The sequence below is a fragment of the Dinoponera quadriceps genome, unplaced genomic scaffold (assembly GCF_001313825.1).
Source record: "Dinoponera quadriceps isolate SergipeBrazil2010 unplaced genomic scaffold, ASM131382v1 scaffold1249, whole genome shotgun sequence".
NCBI classification, from domain to species: Eukaryota; Metazoa; Arthropoda; class Insecta; order Hymenoptera; family Formicidae; genus Dinoponera; species Dinoponera quadriceps.
The window spans coordinates 407771-434389 of record NW_014555318.1 but is presented as its reverse complement, the minus strand read 5'-3'; the positions used below and the strand labels follow the sequence as shown (position 1 = coordinate 434389).

At 34.6% G+C, this 26619-nt stretch overlaps 3 protein-coding genes across 4 annotated transcripts; 2 read left to right on the top strand and 1 right to left on the bottom strand.

The window, feature by feature from the left end:
* The first annotated feature begins 23 nt into the window (after nt 1–23).
* Nucleotides 24–6564, top strand: LOC106743795 (PAX-interacting protein 1). The gene is made up of 9 exons (XM_014617988.1): nt 24–546; nt 996–1180; nt 1298–3669; nt 4199–4643; nt 4819–5003; nt 5098–5339; nt 5434–5703; nt 5770–5974; nt 6266–6564. The coding sequence occupies exons 1-9, from the start codon at nt 451–453 to the stop codon at nt 6337–6339; spliced, it is 4074 nt and encodes a 1357-aa protein (XP_014473474.1). The 5' UTR covers nt 24–450; the 3' UTR covers nt 6340–6564.
* Nucleotides 6565–7311: 747 nt separating this feature from the next.
* On the bottom strand, nt 7312–10959 carry LOC106743796 (serine protease gd-like). Of its 2 annotated transcripts, none has more exons than XM_014617989.1 (6): nt 10427–10959; nt 9598–9819; nt 9280–9445; nt 8631–9149; nt 7926–8296; nt 7312–7640 (listed from the first exon to the last, which is right to left on the bottom strand). In XM_014617989.1, the coding sequence occupies exons 1-6, from the start codon at nt 10433–10435 to the stop codon at nt 7365–7367; spliced, it is 1563 nt and encodes a 520-aa protein (XP_014473475.1). In that variant the 5' UTR covers nt 10436–10959; the 3' UTR covers nt 7312–7364. The 2 variants fall into 2 exon arrangements, with proteins under 2 accessions (XP_014473475.1, XP_014473476.1); XM_014617990.1 differs by having other exon boundaries at nt 9598–9801.
* A 4379-nt stretch (nt 10960–15338) lies between these two features.
* On the top strand, nt 15339–25555 carry LOC106743799 (protein SPT2 homolog). The gene is made up of 7 exons (XM_014617998.1): nt 15339–15728; nt 15968–16114; nt 16272–16401; nt 21733–21890; nt 22452–23331; nt 23846–24064; nt 25448–25555. The coding sequence occupies exons 1-7, from the start codon at nt 15675–15677 to the stop codon at nt 25549–25551; spliced, it is 1692 nt and encodes a 563-aa protein (XP_014473484.1). The 5' UTR covers nt 15339–15674; the 3' UTR covers nt 25552–25555.
* Nucleotides 25556–26619: the final 1064 nt, after the last annotated feature.

Here is a 26619-nt window from a genome sequence, read left to right as displayed (position 1 = left end):
CGTTACTTATTTAAAGATTTGATATGCTAACACCGGAACGCACATTAGCGTTTACTACCTGGAAGACGGTATTGCAAAAAGTCCCCATTGTAGAATGGCCCAGTCGCGAAGGATGGCAATTGGAAAATGCATTTTCGACTGCAATAGATACGTTTACCGACAATTGACAAAACTAGGGAATGTATCGTTGGTATAGCAAAAAAGCGATAAGTACTGATCCGATAGTTGTCGCACCCCTGCAAATGGCAGACTTCCGGTGAATTCGCTCCACTCTTCCTTGATTCGATGCAGCGCTACGAAACTACATAACCTCGGAATCATAATAATAACAACAAACGCGTCGTGACTGACTTTTGTTATCAAATATTGCGAAGTCACATTCGGTTTCACGTAGCTTCGCGCACTATTGTAATGTGGGAGATGTTAATTTATTCGAACTGATTTAGCAGAATGGGCGACATACGAGCTGGTCTTGAAGAATTAAAGCTGGACGGTGCTCTCTTTGCCAATGTTAAATACTACGTCAGCGGCGAAGGCGATCCCAAGGTATAATGTTTCCCGTCTTACAATTAATCGGGTAGTCACAAACTTATTATTTTACCGACCATGCGAATTATCGAAACATTTATCGAACACGATTCTTTCTCATTCGTTTGTGTTGTGCCAACAATGTACTGCTCTGTTGCTGGAAAGTTATGGTATACTAATTGATATAATTATCACTATCTACCTTTATTTTTCTTTTATACTCTGTCAAAAGACTGTACCGGAAAGTAACTTAAAAAGACTCTTCACTTATTTTTATTGTAATAACTTTTCCAAAATACATAAAATTACAGCGTATTCCTATGCTAGATATTAAAACTTTTATTTTGCATGCATATAAAATTATGAATTATCATTTTCAGATTATCAGTAACTCTGTTCTAGTATTTGAAGCATTTTCCCTTCCTGCTATGGTCATTCATTATAAACAATACTTTTGAATATTACAGATTGTGAGTTTACTACAAGAAGGTGGTGCTGAAAATTCTAATTATTTTAGCGACTATGTAACACACCTGATAGCAGGCTATGAAGCATTAGAAAATGATATTTCTGCAGCAAAGGATCTATATGAAATCCCGGCAGTTACACAAAATTGGATCTTATATTCAGTCAAATGCAATAAGCTTTTGCCGTATCCTTTTCATTATTTTTTATTCATCTCTTTTATATATATTATTCACTAATACTTGTATTTATCTTAATATATTTATTTTCATGCAATACATATTTCTTTAATGTTGCTGAACAGAACACAATATTTCTCACCAGAGGAGAATCAATTATTCTCAAATATACGTGTCTGCATATCCCAGGTAAGTCGAGCAGACAGTAAGTCGCTCTGGGCAATGATAACATTGCAAGGTGGCAAATGTCAACTACGCTTGGATAGATATTGCACTCATCTGATCACTGGCAAAGCAAGTGGTATTAAATATGAAACTGCCATGAGACACCATATACATATCGTAACACCCGATTGGATAACGGAATGCTGCAAGAAAGGTGCTATCATTAGCGAGATGGAGTATCATCCCAGGTTGTTAGTATATCCATCTCCGAATAGTTCGACAGCCATGATTACCGGATTTATGGATGAAGATCCAGATAACAGTACCGCGCAGGAGGACAGAACTAAAGCTATGCTGGAACAACTTAAGCAACGTATGCCATGGAATCAACCAAGCCCACCGGTGTCATCGAGCGCGGTGCACAATCTTGGCGCAACTAACACAGCGAGTGTTCCTTATTCAACAACTGGACAAAATACTGTAAATATTCAGCCACAACAACAGCAGCAGCAGCATCTTCCACGATCGATTTCCTCGACCAGTTTAAACGCTTCCGCAATCGTTCCAGCAGTTTCCGATCAGAATGTTATCAATCAGACATCAAGTTGGCTTCCACAAGCGTCCCAACAAAACAATCTTTCTCAAATGAAAGCTATGCCATCGCAAATGCAACAAGAGCTGTCTACACAACAGATAAATATTCAACATCAATTGATACAACACCAGCACTTAACATCGCAGCAATTAACACAACAACAAATAACGCAGCATCAGTTGCAACAGCAATCATACAACCAACAGCTTCTAAGTCAGCAGACGCCATCTCAAGTACCGTCTCAACAATTGATTGGACAACAGCAATCAATGATTGCGCAACAACAGATCAATTCACAATTACCGCAACACCAGCTGACTTCGCAACAACAGCAATTATTAACATCCCAACAGAAACAATTGAATCAACATCAAATCATTCAGCAACAACAAATGAATCAGCAGCAGTTGGCGCAACAACCGCATTTGGCGCAACAACAGCAGCAAGTGCAATTAGCGGCTCAGCAACAGCAGCAACAGATAGTGCTTCAACAACAACTATCCTCTCAGTCGCAACAAATCTCAGGTCAACACCAATTGGCCCAACAACCAGCTCCACCGCAGCAACTTACTCCCGAACAAAGACAGCTGATATTATTGCAACAGCAGCAGCAGCAGCAGAAAATACAACAGATCTCACAGCAATTGCAACAATCCGCGCCACAAAGTTCCCAACAGTTCGTCATACGAGAAGGTCAGTTGCAACAACAATCACCGAGCCAATCATTAATTGGGCCGAATCAGCAAGGATTCATTGTGCAACGAGACCCGCAGTGGCAGCAGCAGCAGTATATGCAGCTGCAGAGGCAGCAACAGCAACAACAGCAAATTGGCCCGCAAAGACCTGGAGGACAGTGGCCAGCACTAAGAACCATCCGTGAAGATCAACAGCCGCCTCAACAACCCAGACAGTTGATTCAGCTAGATGCGCAGACGCACCAACAACTACAACAGATGGATCCATTGCAGCGAGCGCAGTTTATCCAGAAGATTCAGAAACAAAAGAATCTGATATTGCAGAGACAGATGCAAAACCGTCAGCAAGCTCCCCATATTGCCGTCATAAGGAGTCCTGGTAAACCGGTACAACCTAGCAGCTTGCAATGGGTTCAACGGCCACAAATGATGGGGCCGCAAATCGCGCAGACCCCTGGCCAGAAACCTGTGCATCCCGGCGTTCAACCGCCAGCATTGGCGCCAATCAATTCCTCCAATCAGGTGATCGTGCCCGCTGGACAGAACGTTCCGCAAGCAGGACAGACATTCCAACAGGGACAGCCTTTGACACCTCAGCAGATTCTACATATGCAGAAGCAGCAGATGGCTCGATTGCAATTTCAACATTTGCAGCAGCAGCAGCAGCAACAGCAGCAGCAACAAGGTGCGCAGCAAGAGCCACCGTTAACGCCGTTGTCGGGTAACGCGCAGATACCGCCTGATCAGCAGTTGGTTGTGAACGCCAAGACCAAAACCGCGCTAGCCAATATGTTGACCAACAGATTGCAAGGCAGCACTACGGAGGGTAGCGCGGCGGGTCAGTTGAGACTGATGACCGCCCAGCACAGAGCTCCACCTCCTCCCTCGCAGGATCCGCAGCTTTTGGCCGCGTATCAGAGGAGAACTGCGGTAAATGTAACAAACGGTGCACCGTCGTCGGGGACACCTATAAAGATGCAATACGGACCGGTTATGCAGCAGCCCAAAGCACAATTCTACGGCCATAATCCAAACTTGAAATGTACGCCCTTTAATCTAACAAGTTATTTGATAACTCGTTACATCTGTTATTGATCATACAAGATGTACGTCCGCTCGTAGAACGCAGGTAGAATTTGTCATATTGAATAAGAAAGTTGTTCATTTTGCAAACAATGATCACTATTGAGATACTAGTTGAAAAGAACTAGCGAATTAGTGAGTGCGGTAGTACGAGCTGTGTAGGACAACGGTTTGACGAAACTTTGACGTGTCTTCTAACAATGATGAATTCTCGGACTATCCCACAGAGCATCGCGTCACTTATTTTTCTTTAATCACAATTAAAATTGAGATATTTTTTTAATTATTTTCTCAACAATTGTGGTTATTTGTAAAATGGCGAAGGACCTTTGTCCAACTTTCTACCTGTGCATTAGCATTTTATCAGACACAAGGTGTCCGATAATCATATCGCGTACGTAGAACGAACACAAAATTCGCAATAGTTAGTGAGGAATATATATTTATTTCAATGACTTATTATCTATATATGATATCTTTATTTTCAGTGCCGCCGGATCTGTTTTTGTTAGGATGTATTTTCGTCATTGTCGAGTACGATGTACAGCGGCCGAATGAAGTTTCAATTTGGAAGCAAGTTATCGAAAGACACGGCGGTGAAGTGGAGCCGCAATATTGTTGCCGTGCGACCCACGTTTTAGCTATCACGCAGAAACATCCGATTGTGGTGCAAGCATTGCGCGAGGACAAACGTTGCGTCAGCGCGCACTGGCTTTCCGACGTTGTTAGTAAGCTGCAATTGTTACCGCCGTGGCACGCCTTACACTTCCCGACGCCTTTTGGCTTGTCTGAGCTTCCATGTGTTAAACAAATCGTATCATTGTCCGGATTTGAGGGAGAGGAACGGGCGAAAGTCAAATACATGTTAGAGGCCTTAGGTGCAAAATATACCAACTATTTTTCCAGGCACAACACCCTACTCGTTTGCAGGAGGTACGTGTCTTATCATACGTTTTAAATATACTTTTGATGCGACCGAATAATTAACAAATTCCAACCAATCACGTTCTTTTTTTTCCAACTCTTCGTATAATAGTACACTGTTTTATTAATCTATAGTTGGATCGTATAATATTATGAAACGATTATATAGTAGAAATTAATTCAGGCCAGACGGACAAAAATACAAAAAGGCGCGCGAGTGGCAAACAAGCGTGGTAAATGCACAGTGGCTGACAGATCTGCTTTGTGGACAAATGAATGCTTTGCATCAGCTCGAAGGTCCAAAGTACCAACAGTTTAGTCTCAGTAATCCTTTCAGACTAGATTATTCACTAGTGCCTCATCTCATGGGTATATCAAACATCTCTTACATACTAATTAGATTATTATAAAAGTCGGAAATACAAAATGAAATTATTTTCTATGTAATTTGTCTTTTTTGCAGGTGCTTGGAAACATCCAATAAATATTAACCAAGAGTCATATGATAAAGTACAACAGGTTGGTCAGGGCCCAAATTCGATCAGGAAATATAAAAAGCCGCGATTAGATGGTCCACTGTTGAATAAAGACCCGCATCTCTTGAATGTGAATGAACAGGTTATTATTAGCAATCCTGATCCTCCGCCACCAGATAAGCAACCAAGAATATTATTCTCCGGCATTAATCCTAGAAAGCATGCAAAGGTGCTAATTTTATACTTTATTTGTAGCAATCTAAAAGCTTTAATATCGCTCGCACGCTTTGTAATTCCACAATGAATCCTTTCGATATTTCTAGAGGATTTTAGAACTGGGAGGTACTTTGGCCGCTGGTTGGCGAGACGCCACTCATCTTGTGATGTCGGCACCGTTACGAACAGTTAAACTATTGTGTTGCTTGTCACGATGTAAATTTATTGTCACTCTGCAGTGGTTGCTCGATTGCTCCGCAAGAAACACTTTCCTGGACGAAAGCCCATATGTGCTTGGCGATCCAGAATTCGAGAAGAACTTTCATTGCAATATTGAAAAAGCTTTAGCGAGTCCCAATCGAGGAACAGTACTTAAGGTAATGAATACCAATTTATTCCACTTTGATATAATACGTTGTAATTTTGTTTCATTGTTCAAACAGGGTAAAATATTTTATGTAACACCAAGTGTTATACCATCTCCTTCAGCGATCGGGGAAATTATAGAAAGCGCGGGTGGTATGATGGAGAAAACGCGTAAATCGCTTGCTCAGATACAAGAAATGAATACTGGAAAGTTAAATTATATTATTGTGACCCACGAAAATGACCTTCATCTTCTTTCTGACATCTTGCGTGCGAATATTAGTAAGCATATTAACTTTTTCATCATTTTTATTGAAAGGTAATTGAATTTTAAGACTCCGGAATCGCTGTTCAATTTTACAAGTGTGCTGAATCGATCACAAATATTATTTTGTGGATATATCTTTTTATTTGAAAATATACAAATCTTGGCATGCGTTTCCTCGTTTCTCGTTCATTAAACAAAGTAGCTTCGTAGCGACTACTCCGGAGCCCTAAGCAAAACAATTCACTAAATTCACGTATATTAAGAGTCGTCTTCTCTCAATGATAGCATTTCTTTTAATTTCACAGGTGTGTTCAGTGCAGAAATTGTATTAGGCGCAGTCGCACGACAATACTTCCAACTTGACTCAAGTCAAGTTTAAAATATGCAGTAAACGTTCTCTACTGTATTTTTATCCATGTCATGGGCCTATCAAGTTCTTAATGAGTTATTTTCCAGTTGAAATCTTTGCTTACCTTCAATGGGACAATAAAGAACATAATTTTATGATACAAAAGGAAATTATTTTTGTACATCCACGCCATTACCTCTTCAGTTACAGTCTGTATTATTGAGAGTATGTATGCAATAAATTCAATATGTCTGACGTTTAATGTGCAATAATTTATTTGTGATATCAATAAGAGTTTCTGAAGAGCTATGGCCAAATAACTGCATCCCAAAGAATCATTGTAACATTTTTTTTTTATATTATTTAATATTAAGTAATATTTTCGGAATATTAATAGATGGTTATATGTCCACCCCTAATAATATTTAAAAAATAATATTTAATGTTATTGTAATATTATATATTTTTTAAATATTCAACTCTATATATAAAATTGTTTTTCTTATTTCAAATGTATTGCAATATCTATTGTTTTATTATAAAAATAAAGTCGAAATAATTTCATGTAAAAATACATTTCATATTAAAAAAATATACATATGTATATATGTGTATATATATATACATATATACAGCACACATACATATGTATAATTTTTTTAAATACAAAACGTATTTTTACACAAAATTATTTTTGTAAACACGAATGGCAGCTTTTTAAAATCACAATTGAGAAGAAAAATATTTAGATTTAAAATGTTTATTATTATAGAAATAAATAAAATATCGAATTAACACACCTAGTAACTGTTATATACTACGTGTGTTATATTGCACTGACATTATTGAGTGAAAAATTGTAATGTTAATGTTGTTGATTATTTGATGTTTACCGAGATTTAGTCAAAATGATTGTCGGATAGAACAAAAATGTTCAACATGCTTCGAAAAAGTAACAAGACAGTTTTCTTTAAAAAATATAATGTTTATTAGTACTTTCAGACGCTTTTTCTGAATTTATTAAAAAACGTACATGTACAAAATTCATGCGAAAGTTACGGAATAGAGATCTGTTGATTAATCCAGGGCATATATTGGGCCACGTCAACGAAAACAACATACTGTGTAAGATCGCATGTCATTTCGTTTAAGTCGAACAATGATCGTGAAACAATACCGCGCAGTTGATAACGACCCGTGGTTGAATCGTGGAGCACCAAACCGCTTCCGCTGTCGCCATTACATGGACCGCTACCGTCTTTCAAACCAGCGCAGAAAGTGCGGTTTGAAGTAAAACTGACGAAACGTTGATCGCTCCATAGGCATACCTCCTGTGATGCACACAATAATAACGTTGGAGTCATTTACAAAATCCAATACAATTTATGCACACACATATGTATATTAAGTACTCTGTGTGCAATTCTTATCGTTGTCATTAGGCATAATATATTTGCATTTTTCAGATACCGAGTCTGCATATGGGATAGTGAAATAACTAACGGTATCTAACAATCAATCACTGCCGATTAATCACAATTTGAAATGGATAATTACGCGTCAACGTTAAAGATGCACAACGGATGAAGGAACATTTCTTACGGAGATATTTTTACCTGGCTGACTATCGGCAGTTTTGCCATTCGTGGCTCCGCGAGATAAGGATTGCCGAACTCATCACGGCCCCATCCTACTACAAATCCCAATTTATTCACCACGTTTTGAAGATTAGATGGACCGGGCCATAAACAGACGGGTTTGATCGTAGAACTGTATTCGACAGAAGTCCGGAGAACCAAAACTGCTAAGTCAGAGTCACCGGTGCCCTGATGTGTGTAGTCAGGATGAAGCATATAGCTCTCGATCTCCCGATTTACAGATCCCGCTTCTCGCCAATCGCGCAACCGATAGCGACCCACGGACGCTAACATTGTGCTAGGAGGTATGTTCACGTTGGTCTGGGCGTTCAATTTAAGACAATGCGCCGCTACGAAAGAAATGAATATTTTCCATGTACTTATGTGGAGCCAAACTGAAAGAGAGTTCCAGTACCGAAAATCTACAGTTCATGTCACGTATACTATAGATTTTCAGTATTGGTAGTGAATATCGGAACGCAGCCCGTGCCTAAAAGATTTCAACAAGAAGAGTTTATAAAAATTACATGGCATTTATATATATCAAGGAAATTATTACTTGAATTGTAGAAGGTTGTATCTCGATTATACGTATGAGAAAAAAAAGAAAGAGAGGAAGGGTCGAGGAAGGTTGTTATAATAGAGTACTGAAGAGTATCAAGTACATTTTTTTTTCCAACACACCTGTTATAACATGTCTCTTGGTTACGAGGGAACCGGCGCACTGAAACTCAAAGTCGATTTTAACGAGAAAGAGAGCAACTAACCATGGCCATTGTCCTGGCGATATGCTCATCCCTTTGGAGATCAACGGATTAATTTCATTAGTATTAACGCTACGGCCACAGTCACCATTGTTTTGACTGGGTTGAGGTTGAGATTGAAGCTGAGGTCGAGATTGCGGAATATTAGGATTTAAGAAAATATTTTTGTCAATCTCGTCGGAGAGGTCGATACGTTCAGTTGTTACTGGACGTGGCGTAAGGGGTTTTTTCTTCGATTCAGTAGGACGACGACTCGGTTGAATTGTCGGTATCGTGAAAAACGGCCTCATCGTCTGTACTTCTGGTAGATGAATGTATACTGGATGATAAGTATTCTGCGACGGTCGAACATAGGAAGGGGTGTTTTGCGAAAGCGGTACCATCTGTGGCGGATATAGAGTATGTTCTAGCACTATGGAAGTAACGACCGGTCCTACCGCTGAAAAGCAAATGAAAATTAAACTACACGTTCATTTGAAGTGGAGAGAAAATGTATTTTCGTCCGGAAAAATCACTCTTTCAGAATACATGGAAAATATAAGTTTTTCTCTTTTCTCAATAGTACTCACCACGAGGACCCACGCAATATACTTGGTCGTTGAACCATATGCCAGTCAATACCGGAATCGGCCGACTCAGAGGGAAGAGAATGCGGTATAATAAGGGTCCACCTTGTTGTACTATTCGAACTGAGTCTTCTTTCGAGTGAGCCAATTCTAGTCGACCAACATATCTCTAAAACGATTCAACTGTTTTCAAATAATGAGCAAAATCGGATCAAGATTGACATTTTTTTTAACCCTACAAAGAAGGTTTTCTTCGATACTCAGTTATGGTTGGAACGTTATTAAAGATAATAAATGTGATTAACAGCAGGAAATGTTTACCGTCGGTAGTGCAACGGCGATGCTTAGACCAACTTTCAAGTGAAGCTCGACGTTTCTTGGCGGGGACGGAATTTGGACTTGTCCCATTATTTCATTTGTCGAAGGATCAGTTATATATGTGAAGTATTGAGGACACGGAGATTGTCCTGACACTTCCACTAGCATGCAAAGCAGTTGCATCAGCCATATCGTCATAATAGAAACCTTGACCATCGTGAAACTCTGTTATAACGATAAGATTCACGTTTTACGATATACGTGATTTGAATATGTATCGTGTATCTTTCCATATTGATAATTTTTAAACACTTTTCATATAGTTCTGGTGAACACTCAACAATTAACACTTTGAATAATGTGCCTTTTTTACCATCTCTTGAATTTTATGGACATTTTGTGGATTTAATTCACATTTATAGAATAATAAATATCCATGTGTCATAGATTTTGAGGCGCTAATATTACAAAACAGAAATATTAAGAAATAGGACAAAATAACGTTCGCACTGGTCCCAAGTGAACCAGGAAAACTGATAGCGCATGCAGATAAATTTATACATTGTTATATAATATTTTTTTATTACTCCGTAGAATATCGCTAGCAAACACAGCAATTCTATAAGCACGTAATATTAAATAAAATTTTGGGCATACTCTTAGAATATTAGACGTAATATTCTAATAATATTCTAGTAATATTGTTTAATGTTGTTGTAATTTTTCAGTATTCAACTCTATCTATATACAAAGAGAAACGATCCTAAGAAGTAAATTGTGCGAACGTATTCTTGCCGCTACTTTTCGAGTGAATATTCACTCGAATATTCACCTTGTTCATGCAGTAGTTGTTGAACGAAAGTTGTGGTACCAGGTCGCATTCACACACTATTTAAACAAACTTCAATTCAAGTGAGAATAAATGCCATTTCTGTGTATAACTCAGTTTGTGTAACTTTATCATTTTATTAATATTGACATTGATGAATTATTTACACTTAATAGGACACTGTCTAACACATATGTTTATATGATTTTTGTATATTTATTATTTCCTAGTACACGTATACATTATTATTGTCTTTTTTATCTACCATGATTATTAATATTTATTCCTTTCTATGGATTTCGATATGTTGATTATTATAATCCGCACGTTTATATTATATTCTTGATACACATTTCGTTATAACACTAATTTTCTGATTTCACTGTATTATTTATATTATTTTCTGAATTCACTGTGATTATTTATATACACTACAAACGCGTTAATTGAGCTGTACGCTTTAATAATTTTATATTTCATTTGACGAAATCTACGGCTAAAGTTTTATTTGTTTTCTTTTGTAACTTATTAGTTTTACTACAATTATTTTATGTACTAGTGTGCAAAATACTTTATTATAACAACACGCTGAATAATTCAATTTCATTGGATCTCAATACTGTAACGATCAATCCAGACATTCAGCGTGTCAATTTTCGGAGCTTCGACCGAACAAACTCACCGAAGCTTAGCCGAAGCATCGACTAACCAGTTCTCTATCAAAACGCATCGACACACTCATATTTTTCGCACACGTTCTACGGCAGTAGTGGGGTATGACGATCGTCCGGCACATCAAGGAAGAACGGGACGAGGAACGAGACGGGGAAATAACAAGCGGGGTTGGGACATCTTCTTGGAGCACGATATCGCGGTGGAAAGAGGAAGACCGGGGGAATCCGTATGTTCAATGAGTCACGGATCCGTTCCTGCTGCGGCTTTGCTAATATAATGTAGCTTTGACTATCATCGCAAAGCAAAGCCAAAGAATGATTAGTATCATGTTATTTCAGTTTGACTGTCTGAGTGTCTTCAATGACGCGCGGTTAGTTATGTAAACACCAGCTTAAAGTCACTGCCATGCAATAGCGCATCACATTTTTTATTTCATCTACAATTAAAAAACGAAAATTACATTTGTATATATTTCGCATAGCCACTCTTTTTGCATCTCTCCCGTGCAAATGCGATTATATTTTCGAAAATGTCGATTAATTCACTTTCAAATGGAAAGAAAATGCAGCCGGACGAGAAAAGAACTTCTCTTACTTTGCGAAAACACGTTAGTATATTTCTTGAGATTGCCCAAACTCGTTTGCAGAGAGCACGTTGATAAGAAAAAAAAAGTGGTCAATGATGTGAATAACCCACCTGAGTGGCTCAGTGGATAGGATAAAAACTCGGGGAATTCACGGTTGCACATTGAGTTTCTCGTGAATCATGCCAAGAAAATATAATACGTGCAGCAATAGAAATATACCACGAACTAAAAATTAACGAATGAAGATTATATATAGTCATCATAATGTGTAGAGCAAGGATTAAAAGTACAATTCATGTATTCCAGGCTTATTTCAATAATCAAGTTCAAGATTATCTAGATATAAATATTGCTTTTGTTTCTCGAAGTAGCGAGGAAAAGTTAAAAATTATCTGACTAAGTTAAATTTTAATCACAGTTTATTGTAACTTTTTCATTTTCAACGTTAAATAGCGTTCGTATTCAGCGAGAAATACCACAATCATGACTGATGCTAAAAAGATCGATAATACATCTTTGCAACTTGCTGAGTTGTTTGCATACACGTGACTAACATTGACACACTTCAAAATTAACTTTTCGTGTGTAATCGCTTATATATTAAATTCCAGCATATATGTGAAAATATAATAATTTTGATAAAACATAGAATAATATAACATTGTACCGTTTGTTCGACATTTTTTCGAATTTTCCGAATTTTTCCGAATATTCTCTCGCACGATAATATTATAGAATATATACGATAAAATTTCGAAAACTTTTAGAGAATACATTTATTACCTTAACTAGAAATGTCTCTTTCCAATTCCCATTTTTCATTTACGTCATTGCTTCCACATTTTGTACCACAATGTTACGGCATATGTCACAGTGACGATATGTTAATTAAATATTCCCGGAAATGTTTACGAAATTTACGTACACAGAGATTTCATTTTTATCAGCGATGTTTCACAGTTAATTTCACAGTTTATCGTAATACACGGAAAGATAATTTTGAAGTGTGTCAATGTTAGTCACATGTATGCAAACAACTCAACAAGTTGCAGATATAATATCAATCTTTTTAACATCAGTCAGCAGTCATGATTGTGGTATTTTCCACTGAATACGGACGCTATTTAACGTTGAACATGGAAAAGTTACAATAATCTGTGATTAAAATTTAACTTGGTCAGATAATTTTTAACTTTTTCTCGCTACTTCGAGAAACATGAATTTCACGATATGTCGATTCCAATCGTTTTCTTCAACCCCGAAATATACTCATTCATGATTATCGCTGGACAAGAAGCAGCTCAATCAGGAAATAAAGAGACGGTTATATTTACATCAGGGAGTCTATTGAAAAACTGTTTGTCATTATCTTCTATTTGACTAGGACTTTCTCTAACATGTGTGTAATATTCATAATATTTACATCGTATTATATTTTATGCGAATTACGTAAATGGAAACAGCCATTGCGAATTTTATAACTACAAAAGAAACATCGTTATATTACTTTTTATTATTACACTGTTATATTAATACAATTTCTTAATATATTGGAAGACAGAAATTCTTAATGATCTAGACGTTTGACGTTGAAAATTGCATATTCTTTTTTGAAACTTTTGCTGAAGAAAAATCTCCGAATTCACCAAAAAATTGTTCCAATCTTCATACAGAAAGATTGCCTATTTTATGTACATACAAATAGCAATGTCACACAAATTACAACAATTCAAACAAAATATAGTAAACTTCACGAATATAATACAATTTATTGTTAATATAAAATACTATCTAGAGATATAGAAATTTACATTATCACACCATTATATATTGCAGTTCAATGTTGCAGAAAAATGGTAGGCAAAAACAAAGATTCGCAATATAATTTCAACAATCTTACAGCAATATTTCAAAAACATAATTCAAAAATATGAAAACAACATACTATTATTATGTGCGTGCGTGCTTACGTGATACATGTATTGTACGTAAATTAGTTTCACACAAGCTACGTCTATTGCTTTTTCTTCCTTTTAAGAAATTCATTATTAAGTCATTTCTACTTATAATATACACACAGCTTATATAACGAGTCAAACGTTTAATTTTAAGCGCTTTAAGAAGTAATCCAGCCTACAACTTTAAAATTAATCGATCATTTTTTTGCATATTGTTAATATATTAGATCTAAAAAGTAAAAAAAAAATTCCTAGAAGATTTTGTCGAGACACTTAAAAATAACGAAACTACTGGCATTTGTAGGAGGCATCGCTCGGATAAAATATCCGCGCGTTCAAAGCCAACTGCAGTATCGTGCTCTTCGACACAATCATTTTTAGGTCTAATTTTCTTTGTGTAGTGTCCTGTAGTATGTATTGCGTATTACGTATTGCGTATTACGTATTACGTATATGTTTTAAAAAGACCTCTGAAGGTACCTGTTTTGAACGGATAGACTTTATAATTCCAGAAGTGTCAAAATAACTCATAAACTCAGAAGGAAAGGAAAATTCACAAATAAATTAATTACTGGTTCGACAAAATATTACAATTTAATAATTCGAAGGTCTCTTAATTTCAAAGAAGAAAAAAATTATGGTGAACTTTTATTATAAGATTTCAACGCAGCATTCATATTGTTTTTCGACGTGATGCGAATAAGCAGCAAGCTAAGAAGCATAAAAATATCGTAGATTTTATTCATGATATTTCTCTTTAACCAGATATATAAAAGATTTTTAAACTTATTTATAAAGATTTATCACGAAATAATTTACATGGAAAGTGTATGAAGATGAATACATGCAAAATAATAATAAAAATTTCAACTCTTTAATATGGACCTTTACACCGAATATCTTTTGTGCTGCAAAAACAATTGAAATTGCTATACATTTAACCACGTGCATTTTCAACAAAGGATTTTATCTTTTAGAAATTTTCACACTAATGGATGTAATAATTGGATCAGAGATAAGAATATTTGTTGATATGCAGAATAAACAACGCATTAATCATAGTCGATTATTCTCCTCGCATTCGACTGTGATTGGTCAATTTCTTAAGGTTTAGAGCTTAAATTGTAGATCTCGCTTTACTTAAGTCTACAATAGATGCTTTAAGAAATTAATCAATCACAATCAAATTATAGAAGAATAATCAATCGTGATTGGCCAATTTCTTAAAACTCTATTGTAAACCCTAGCCAAGTACTGCTTAACCCGTCAGTCCCCAATGCACCCTCCAGGTGGCACAATATTTTTGACTTATAAACCATCGAAATAACACTGCTAACCTATAACATAGCTCTAAGTGTTCAGTTTAGATACTAGTGACTCTAAAACAAGTTGTCGACACTGAATAAAAGCGATATATAAGCGAAAAATAACCTTCCAAACTTTATCATTACCACTTTTCTGAAACACTCAAAACCTATAAATTTGGTTTCCTTAGGTTCCAAAACATGAGATTTCCCACGAGGAAACAGAAATTTGTGGTTTCAATTCATTTGGGAACTAACGGGTTAATGTAGACGCCTTTTACTGCTTACTTTCTATGTAAACGGTCTTTTAAATACTACTCTATTCTTCGAGTGGAGTTTTGGAACGTAGCCTTGGTATCATCCGCACGGTGGGTCTCCATGAGTGCATCCGAAAGTGAAGTTTCCGAATGCAGCCCAATTGTGTAATAGACTAACGAATGTGAGGTCTGTCCGATGATATTTCCTACATTGAACGTAGCGTTGATGATGTTGCTTTATAAAGGAACATGTCCAGAATGTCTGGAATGTTCGCTGTAATTTTATATATAGTGTTAAATTTCGTGTATTTGTAACACAATGTTATACCGTTTCTTCAACATATAAAAAATTTCAATATCATCGATGTGCCTGTGTGGGAAATTGTCGTGAACAAACGTCAATCTGAAGAAGTAACATATAACGTGATAAATAACGTCCTTGTGTCTTATAAAGTGATCTCGAGGAATAAAATGGATTTCAACGATTTGTTATCCGTCGCACAGAAGAACAAAGGCCAGAAACAGGTTAGGTCTTGTTGACATATGGCGTCATTACCTTTTAATTTCTATTTAGAAATTCGTATTAAACCTATCGACATATTGTAATTTTAAATTCGTTTCATTAGTAGTCACAAGTACTTAAGTATTTTATTGGAAAATTATACTGAAATAGGAAATATTAAAGATATGTATATTAAATTAAATTTGGCACATGATGAATTTGTGTATATGAATATATCAGACAAAAATTACTTTGTAAACAGGCTGTACCATGTTACCAAACCAAATTTACACCATTGAAGAAACAGGTTAAACAGTCTAAAACTCTCTCTGAAAATATTAAAAAGTTTTTGGCTCGAAAGGAAGAAGAGGAGAAACAGAAAGCTTTGGAAGAAAAAAAAAAGAAGGAGGTATTCTTATAGAAAATATACTATACTATACTATATACTTATAGAAAATAATTAATAAAAGTATGATATGTTGATCTTTGAATGATATGAATGAATGTCTCTTTTATATTTTCAATCGACCATACCAAGTTACTTATTTTAGACTTTTGGTTTACAGAATCTTTTAGCTTTACGAGATCGCAAAGCTCAGAGTCGGATAAATAAACATTTGAAAGTATGTAAATCAGCAAATAAGTCAGTACTTGCGGATGCAATTGATAACGACAATACGGCTATTACTATAGCAGGTAATATCATAGATATGAGAATATATAGATAGAACGTTAGTTCAGAGCAGGGATAACAGATTTGGGACAAGGGAACATATAATTCAGCTTTCTGTGATACAGTTGTATCATGAGTGGAATTGACTGATCATGGAAATAATTGGAAGGGATATATATTATTCCTAGTTCCTATTATTCCTATATATATTATTCCTGGTTCTTGTTATTTTTATTTTATTATTCCCATATATATTATTCCTAGTTCTTGTTATTTTTACAGCCACATGTTATACAGAAACGTATTGTTTCTCTTCTGGCAACAATGTTTACAAAGTTTGGTAAAAAAGTAAAACATATTTTTTTAGAAAAAAATCAACTTTATTCTTTGACATAATTTCCTTTGAGGTTTGCGTGCTTGGTCCAGCTTTTCCAATTTTTTCATCTCGTCTAAAATATAGCTTTTGTCAAGCTCTAAGTAAAATAGTCATTGACGGCAGCGATGATTTGACGAAAATTTCTTCCTACCAAGCGAAATTTTTAACTTCGGGAACAGAGAAAAGTCGTATGGAGCCAAGTTTTGTGAATATGGTGGGTGAGGAACCAATTCAAAGCTCAATTCATGCAATTTTGCCATTGTGACGTTCGATACGTGAGACGGCGCGTTGTCCTAGTGAACGAGCACTTTTTTGCGCGCCAATCTTGGTTGTTTTTCCTTCAATTTGTTTTTCAAACGGTCCAATAATGCCGCATAATAGGCTCCTATTATAGTCTCGGCCTTTTCCAAGTAGTCAATGATTCCTTGGGAATCCAAAAAAATAGTGGACATCATCTTGCCAGCCGATGAAACGTCTTCACTTTCTTTGACGCACCAGTCGTTGTCCATTGTTTTGACTGCTGTTTGGACTTTGATGTGAAATGGTGAATCGACGAATCGATGCGAAGTCCTTCGGATTACGATTAGACGTCATCAAACATTGCATTGAAAAGTCCATTCGAGTGTATTTTTGCCCGACAGTGAATAATCGCGATATCCATCGCACGGATAGCTTTTTCATATTTAATTTTTCTTACAGGATATCGTGCATTCACTTAATTGAAATACCTACAGGCACAGCAATCTCGCGCATATGTTCTCAGCGGTCTTCCATTACGATACTATGGATTTTTTCAACGATTTCCTCCGTGATTATCTCAGTTGGATGTCTGGAGCACGATTCATCCTCAATGCGTTTAAACTCATTTATCCAGAAATAAACAGTCTTCAATGCTGGTGCAGGGTTCCCATGAACTTCATTCAACTTTAATCTGCTTTAATCTGCACGGTTAACTTCTTCAAATAAAAATATTTTATGACGACACGGAACTCATTTTTTCATTTGTTGCGGTAAATACGAAAGCGATCGATTTAGATGACTATCAAACGTTAACTACGCGTCGCACTTGACTGAAATTTTGACAGAAATCGCCTGAGGAATAATACTTGTCAGCAGTGATATTACTTTATTAATTGTGGCGTTATCTCATGGAAATTTACCAAACTTTTCAAACTACCCTCGTATGAAGATTCCTTAACTCTTCCCCATCAATCTTACACTCCCCTTGCCTAAAGTAACTCCTTATGCTCTGTCGATATATTTTTATGTCTATGGGTAATATTATGTGATCTTATTTAGATAGATAATAACCTATTTACCAGGTGTAGAAGTTTGAAACCGGAATTATTTTGTAAAAATTACACGTCTGTTGTTTGAAAATGATACAAAATATTTTATTCAAAATAATGTCCATTGCTATTTACACATTTTTCCCACCTCTCCGGCAGTTTATGAATGCCACGCCAAAAAAACATTTCTTCTTTTGAAGCGAATCAGCTATCGAGCCATTTTCGTACATTTTCATACGAATTGAAGCGTTGTTCAGCGAGAGCGTGTCCCATTGATGCGAATAGATGATAATCGGACGGAGCCAAATCTGGAGAATAAGCCGCATGCGTTAATATTTCCCAACTGGACGCCTCGATCGTTTCCCTGACCCGTTTTGCTGTGTGTGATGGGGCATTATCATGGAACAAAACGACTTTGTGTTGCCTTTTTCCATATTCCGGTTGTTTTTCACTCGATTTAAATCGATCATTTGCTGTTGATAGCGATCAGTGTTAACGGTTTCACCAGGTTTTAGCAGCTCATTATAGATTACACCCTTCTGATCCCATCAAACACAGAGCATTGTCTTCTTTCCAAAGCGATTGCAGTGCATGTCGATGGTTCGCCTGGATTCACCCATGATTTCTGACGCTTAAGATTCTCAAAATATATATCCATTTTTCATCACCTGTCATGATACGATGGAGAAATGACTTTCTTTTGTATCTGTCGAGCAGTATTTCACAAGTGGTTTTTCGATTTTCTTGCTGTCTTTCATTCAGTTCATGCGGAACCCATTTTCCCACTTTCTGAATCTTTCCCATGGCTTTCAAACGAATTGAGACAGCATTCTGCGTCACATTCAATTCATCTGCGAGTTCTTGTTGAGTTTGAGTATCATCTTCATCCAATAAGGCTTGCAATTCGTTGTGTGCGAACTTTTTCAGTGGTTTCCCACGCTCTTCGTTTCTCACGTCAAAATCACCACTTTTGAATTGTTTGGAACCACTCGAAACACTGTGTTTTACCAAAAGCATGTTCACCGTAAGCTTCGACAAGCATTCGATGCGATTCTGCAGCAGTTTTCTTCAAATGATAACAAAAAACCAATGCTGTCCGCAAATCGTAGTTCGTAGGCACAAAACTCGACATCTTCAAGGTTATAGAAAAATATACCGGTGTATGGAACTTGGATTGTTGTGTTTTGAAAATCTTCGTCAGCTGTTAGAGGGAGATGATGCGCTGCAGAAGCGGTCTTATGGTCCCTAAACTGATGGTTAGCATCTATAGGGAAATTCCGGTTTCATACTTCTACACCTGGTATATCTCGTAGCAATATTTTCATATAACAGATTAAACATTTTTAATCTGTTCTATGTTTTTATTTATAAGAATAAATATATTAGTAATGTAATTTCTTTTTAAAAAGAAACATAAAACTGAAGTTCCAACTATATACAAGCATTTATATACACTATTTGTAACAGTTAAGAGGAACATTTGACACTTCTTCAAAAAAGACAAGATTCAAGTAACTATAACTTTGTCAAAAATTATCGAAATATAAATCTAAAAAAGGGATTTTTTTTTATTAAAACAAATTTAAACACGATAGAGGACATTCGCGAATAGAAACTTCGAGCTTTACAATTCTTTTTTTAAATTTGAATTTCGATAACTTTTGACAAAGTTACAGCTGCTTGAATTTTGCTTGTATTTTGAAGAAATATCAAGTGTTCTCTTAATTATTATGAGTAGTTTATATAGAAATTTACTTCTAATTTATTTATTTATAATTGCATTATTTTTCTTTGGCGATACAAATAGACCTTTCTTAATACATACTTACAAAATTGTTGTGTATTAAACTATAAGATATAAGATATCATAAAAACAGATTTTATTAATGGCAAAATAATAATAAAACTATTCCACAACATTCACTGTAGTAAATTCAAAACACAAGATAGAAAATAGATACGGAAACAAATGATACAATAAGCAGTTTATTTGCATGTTACACTTATCAGCTTGAGAAAAGAAAAAAAATATTCTCATCCATAATGGGCAATATTTTTGCCCACAGGTTATATTATATACAAGAGATACAATGCATAATTTATCCACCATCTCAAATCGGGGCAGAACAATTTCATGGATTTGCACCGTGGAGGATACTAAGGTGTTAATTAAGGTCAGCCATCTAATTTTAGAATAGTTTAGAAGACTTACGAATATGCAATTTGTGCTATAATTATTGCAGTTTCCATTTATATTTGTGAGTTCCTGTTCAAAGTATTTTAGAGAACTACAATTTTATTTATACTTATCCCAAGTAGGGAAATAATGTTAGAAGATGTTATATTGACGTCAGAAATATCATATATTGCCGTCAATGGATTTTCCTCTGACGTCACTCTCCTACTTGGGACGGTATTAAGGTAAAAATCACATACGCATGATGCTTTATAAACTTAGAACTATATTTTTTTTTTGCCAATAAGAGATTATTTATGCTCTTTAATAATAAGATGTCTTTTGGAAAAGAGATATTTGTTTATGCAATGAATTTAATTTTTCATATTTATAGATGCTTAATTTCTCATATACTTTTAAAAGATATTTTATTTTCTACATATCGTTATTATTGTTTTTCTATTGTTTTGAAGTTGTTTAAAATAGAAAATATAAAAATATAATTTCAATAAATTGCTTATAATTTTATTCTACTCTTTTATTATATATTAATTTTTATTTTAATAAATATTAATATAATAATATTATATAAATATTAATAGAGTACTTAAAGGCAACCGTGCATCGGCTCCTAATAGTCATTTAATTTCTGCATATTTATTTTCTCGGAGCCATAATACTTGAAATTTGATTTGATATAATATTGGCGAAAAAGAATATGCTCAGTTTCGGTCTCGTACGTATAATCCCACGAGTTTGTAAATACCGATTGTTGCGAGAGGTATCACCTCGAAACGGCGCCCGGCCCGAGATGATATTAATTTGCAACATAATGTGTTAAAGCTAGGGGGGGGGGGGTAGTTTTGATCTAGGGATCTAAGTCCGTACGAAGTTTCCACAGTGGAAAAATTTTTTATCGCGCTTCGTTTAGCGTAAAAATTCGTATTTTCGCGATAGACGATCTTTATACCACAGAATAATACCGGTAATATAACACAAAAACAACTGTGCTTCGACTTTTAATGGCCATTTAATTTATATAAATTTGTTTTCCCGAAGTCATAATACTTTAAATTTGAAACATCATATCATTTAATGATATTTACAATGAACACACAAAGGTACATTAATTGCGATTCAATGTACATTATATGATATTGCTGAACACTTTATATTTTTAAAAGAAGTGTAAAACATTTTCCTATTATAAATTATCTTACTATCTTATGTATCATTTGTTTGTCCACTTGGCTTTCCTGTGAATAATTTCTCTTTACTGTATCAAGGATGAGGAATTGGAATTTTATTCTTCGATAACTATAAAATAAATCGTTGCGCTTGATATTTGGAACTTTATTTTTATGTAATTATGAAATGTGATATCGAAATGTGATATTAAAATGATATATTTTGGATAAAATAAGTAAATCATTTTATTACATATCACGATGATCAATTATATATATGAATAAATGTTATACTATTTCTTATTAAAATGTATCACTTATCTTAGGTCCATCTCAGCCAGATGAAGATGACTATGGATACGTGTCACAAGAAGCTGCTGCATTTTACAATCAGTTAATGGATAAATATAGTAAATTACCTCCAGAGAAACCAATATTTAGCAACACAGAAAAAAAAACAATAAACGATATTGCATCTACAAAGGTATAATTATATCACTTGGAAAAATGTTAACAAAATATATTTTTTATATAAATTGCGTAATATCAAACAGACATTTTGAATAAGTATCAATCAACATTCAGTATGTCTGACAATTAATGATTAACAAATAAAATAACTTGGGTAAAGACGAATGTGATCAAGTATGTCACCATGTCGCTCACTGCTCGCAACATTATTCTGTCTTTCGTTGTCATTCGATATTACTTGGAAATAAGCCCATATATATCTTCAAGTTGTCCTACAGAGCCCGTCCTACCGTATTGCACGCACTGAATCTCCTTTAATTAATATCGCAAAAATGGATCTTTGTAAAGTAGTAGATAACTTTTTTATTCAGTTTGAACTCAATCTACATACATACATATTATTGTCAGATATATCTGTATGTTGACATTATTTTTTATTATCGGTTAAATACAGTCTAATTTTTCAACAATTTTTCAGTGAGAAGATAATCGACATTTTCTTTTTTCTCTAATGTAGTTACCATGAGTAAACGTTAAAACGTTAAGTATTACTATGGGTTACATATTATTCTAGGATAGGCTAAAACAAGCTTTTAAACAACAAGAACTCGGTGGATCTGATGGACATAGGCGGAGAAAGAAAGTAACTGCCTTGGATGTAAGAGAGCCTGAAGCAGATGAAAAAACGGAAGTGAACAAAATCAAAGAAGAAGATGAAAAGCCTAAGCTGAAGAAGAAGTCACTGCCACCTCCTCTACATTTCGCAGAACTTTTAAAACTTGCGGAAAAAAAACAGCATGAACCGGTATATGTGGAAGTCAAACCAAAAGTTGAAGAATCAAGGCCAATGACAAAGCGTCAACAGCAAGAATATATAAAAGAAAAAGAAAGAAAGGAACAACGTGAGAAAAATCCAGAGACAGTTAAAAAATTGAGCGTTGTAAATACACCTAGTAAGCCCACCAAAACACAATCGAATAATATTCTAAAAGCTAGTGAGAAGCCTCCAAACCCAGTATCGGATAAAAATATTTTGAGAACTACATTAACTATTCCGAAAAAGATTAATAACAAATCTAACGGCAAGCATAATTCAGAAAAAACTGACTTGGACAAATCTAAGAATGATATATTAGAAGAAAGGAAGAAATTAGAAGCCGAGAGAAGACAACTGGAAGATATGCGTCGTGTTATCGAAGAAGAAAAAAAGAAATTGGCGCAAAAGCAAGAAGATGTGAAATCTCAAGTAAAATTTTCTAATAAAGTATCATCCAAACTTAAAGTCGCAGATAAACAGATACCGTACAAGGGCGTTAAACCGCGGCAGTTGCCACCTGCAGACTTAAAGCTACATTCATCACTAGCCAATGATAAACCGAAACAACTTCCACCACCTGACATTAAATCCATGAAACATAAACAGATTGTTAAGAAACTATCTGCATCTAATAAACGTAAGTTCACTTGTAAAATTAAATACGTCGATTAAAACGTATCATTAATGAAATAAATAGTTAAGGCTCTTAAATATACATTTGCTTGCAAAATGGTTTAGAAAGAACGAAGCGCAGCTAATTGTCACGAATACTAACGTCATTGAATACCAACGGTTTTGCGTAGTAACCAATTATGATACAAGTCGAAGTATATTTGAAGCATAAGATTTTCCAATTCTTTGAACGTCAATATCGAAACACACGGTTAAACTCAGGAAACTATTCTGAAATGTGTTAACACGTCGCATTATCTTGAACAGATTTATTTGTCACACTATATGCGATTTCTGCGATACTATGACTTCGACTCTTGTCAGTAGTGAATTCTCAACCTGACAATTTGTTGCGCCTCCAACTTCATCATGTCTAAACCGTTTTGCAACTAACAACGAGAAGTCACAAAGGATCACCGATTTCAAATTATCGGACACATTTTTTTATATTTGTATCATGTATTTTTCAATTTTCACAGGACGCATTTGTGACGATGATGAAGATGAATATGACTCAGACATGAATGACTTTATAGATGATGGGCCAGAAGAAGATAATGAAGATTACAGTAGATATATCAGTGAAATATTTGGCTATGATAAAAATAAATATAAGCAAGTTGATGATGAGGATGATACTGCTATGGAAAGTAATTTTGCGCAGCAGCTAAAAGAAGAATACGTATCGACGAAAATAGGTACTTATTTCTAATAATTAATATCGTAGAATAATATTAATTATTCAACTAACTTTTATTCACATAATTTAATACCAAGCTAATTAATAGTTTAAAATATTAAATATAATTAATAATTTAATACATATAATAAATAATGTTGTAAATTAAGGCTCGAAAGTCAGAGTTGACGATGTCTAATAATAGTGACGATAACATCGAACAACTGAGTAGTTCTGAGGATAACAAAACGTCTAGGATAACCTAACGGAATGTGGCGTTACTTAAAGCTACATTCATCACTAGTTAGAGTGATGAAGTTACCCTTAGAGCTAATTATATGATAATGTTATATGCATTACATCTCTCGGTGTAAAGTTGCAAAGATGTTTGGTTAAATGCGAGACTGAAGAGATTGATTGAAATTGAAGCAATTCTCTTCCGAGCTGAATCTCTGACGTTGACCGCTTCTCTACACTAACGATTTTTATCATCTATTCGCACTCAGCTTTCTCCAACTTTTGTTATACGTTTTTATGAACATAATGAAAACATTATTTGCAAGGGGTGACCACAAGATAGTATTCCAACGATTTTCAGTAATATTGTTTATGCGGATAAGCCCTGGTATGCACCCCTTTTTTAAGTAAAGGGAGAGAGCGCAAGCATTTTCGAGAAAATCGAAGTTAGACAGTTCCGACAGTGCCATATGAGTAATTTTAGCGGAGTTGTTCACCGCGCGGCTTGGCGATATCATTCACAAGTTTGAGATCGTTTGTTCGAATCTCGATGAGTGATTTTTCTTTTCATATCAGAGTGCAATTTTCAAAAAAAATAATTATAAATCATATGAGTTTACGTATTTTATTTATTTATTTTGTGCTAAAGCTCCTGTTTCCTCACCATCTGATGACATCAGAAGTGAGGAAAATCATAATTATTTATATTACGGTATATGTGAAAATAAAAGTATATACACACAAAATGATATTCGCGGTCGATTCAGCACACTTGTAAAAATGTCTACACGCTTTCTCTTAATCTCAACAATCAATAGATAAAATAGCCGTAAAACTACCGATATTTGGCCTTATTCTTCTTCCTTTGGCGCTACAATCCTTTGCAGAGTCTATAATCTTGAGAATTTTAATTTAATGTTAACGTCGAAATTTAGACGAGTACTTACGACGAGTATTTTACATATTCTTTTTTAAATTGAAATAATAGATCTTGCTCAGTTTTTGGTATCCATATGTCATTACGTACGCAAGCTTTTTATTAACAAAACATAAGCTTATTGTGGATACAAATGACACCGGATTTATTATCAAGTTTTTAGCGAATTTGATGTCAAATTTCTGGGAAACTAGGAAAGTACTAATATACAATTAAATATTTTTGCAGGAATTATGGAAGATTTAGAAGATATGCGTATAGAAGCATTGGAGAAGAAGAGGAAAGAGGAAGAAAGAAGGGCTCTTTTAACAAGGAAGAAGATGAAGAAATAATAACATTAATTTGAATTTCTTTTTATTGATTCCTATTATTTAAAGAATATATCCATTTAAGAAATAATTACATTTTTCATTGTACGGATGACAGATGAGAAATTTATATAAATATAGATAAATAATATAAAGAGATATAGTCTCCGTGAAACTACGAATATATATTAATTGAAGCTATAAAGAGCCAAGCATGGATTATAATGCCATAATACGAGGACTGCTGATAAGTTAGTATTAAAAAGATTAAAGTCTAGTCAATCTTAACTAAATCAGATATCAAATGTTCCGGTTCTTACATTCGGACTTAGTCAAAAGAAGAAGCATTTATTGAGTTGTACCATTGAAAGGGGTCCGAATAATGATTTGATATATAATTTCATAAAAATTGACTTTTTTAATACGATCTTATTAGTTCTCGCCTTATGACATAACTTGGTCCTTTTAAATGACCCTAATTAGAGAAATTTATATTATTTATATCTTGATCACGTATATAAAATATTTGTCACAACACATACATCCGATAATATATAGATAGATCTCATCAAATTAAACAAATTGTCCTCAATTAATTAAAACAAATAAAAAATTTCATCTTAATCGGTCAAGTACCTTCACAATTCACTTCCCAAAAAAAACAATTAATTTTTAGACTTCTGAATGAGAAAGACCTCTTGAACGAGGAACAATACAACATTTCATAATATTAAGAATTGTCTATTTCATTGTGTTTTTTTCATATTACTTTCATGTTTTGTTAATATATGAAAGCTCAGAAAATGATAAAACTTATATGTAAAAACGTATTATAGCAATTCGATGTAATACTACTTTTACGTAATTACCATTTCAAAAATTTTATTATATGCCTATAATGTGATTGAGAGAACTTGAAAATCTCAAATTTCATGAAAATATAATGGAAAAATTAGTAATATGGTGAAATGTAAACTCAAACGGTGAATATAATTTGGATAAAATTTCAAGATTTTTTACTTCCAGTTACAATCCAATAATTATTTATGAAATGACCGATAATCAGATTCACACTTATTTTTGGAAGGATTT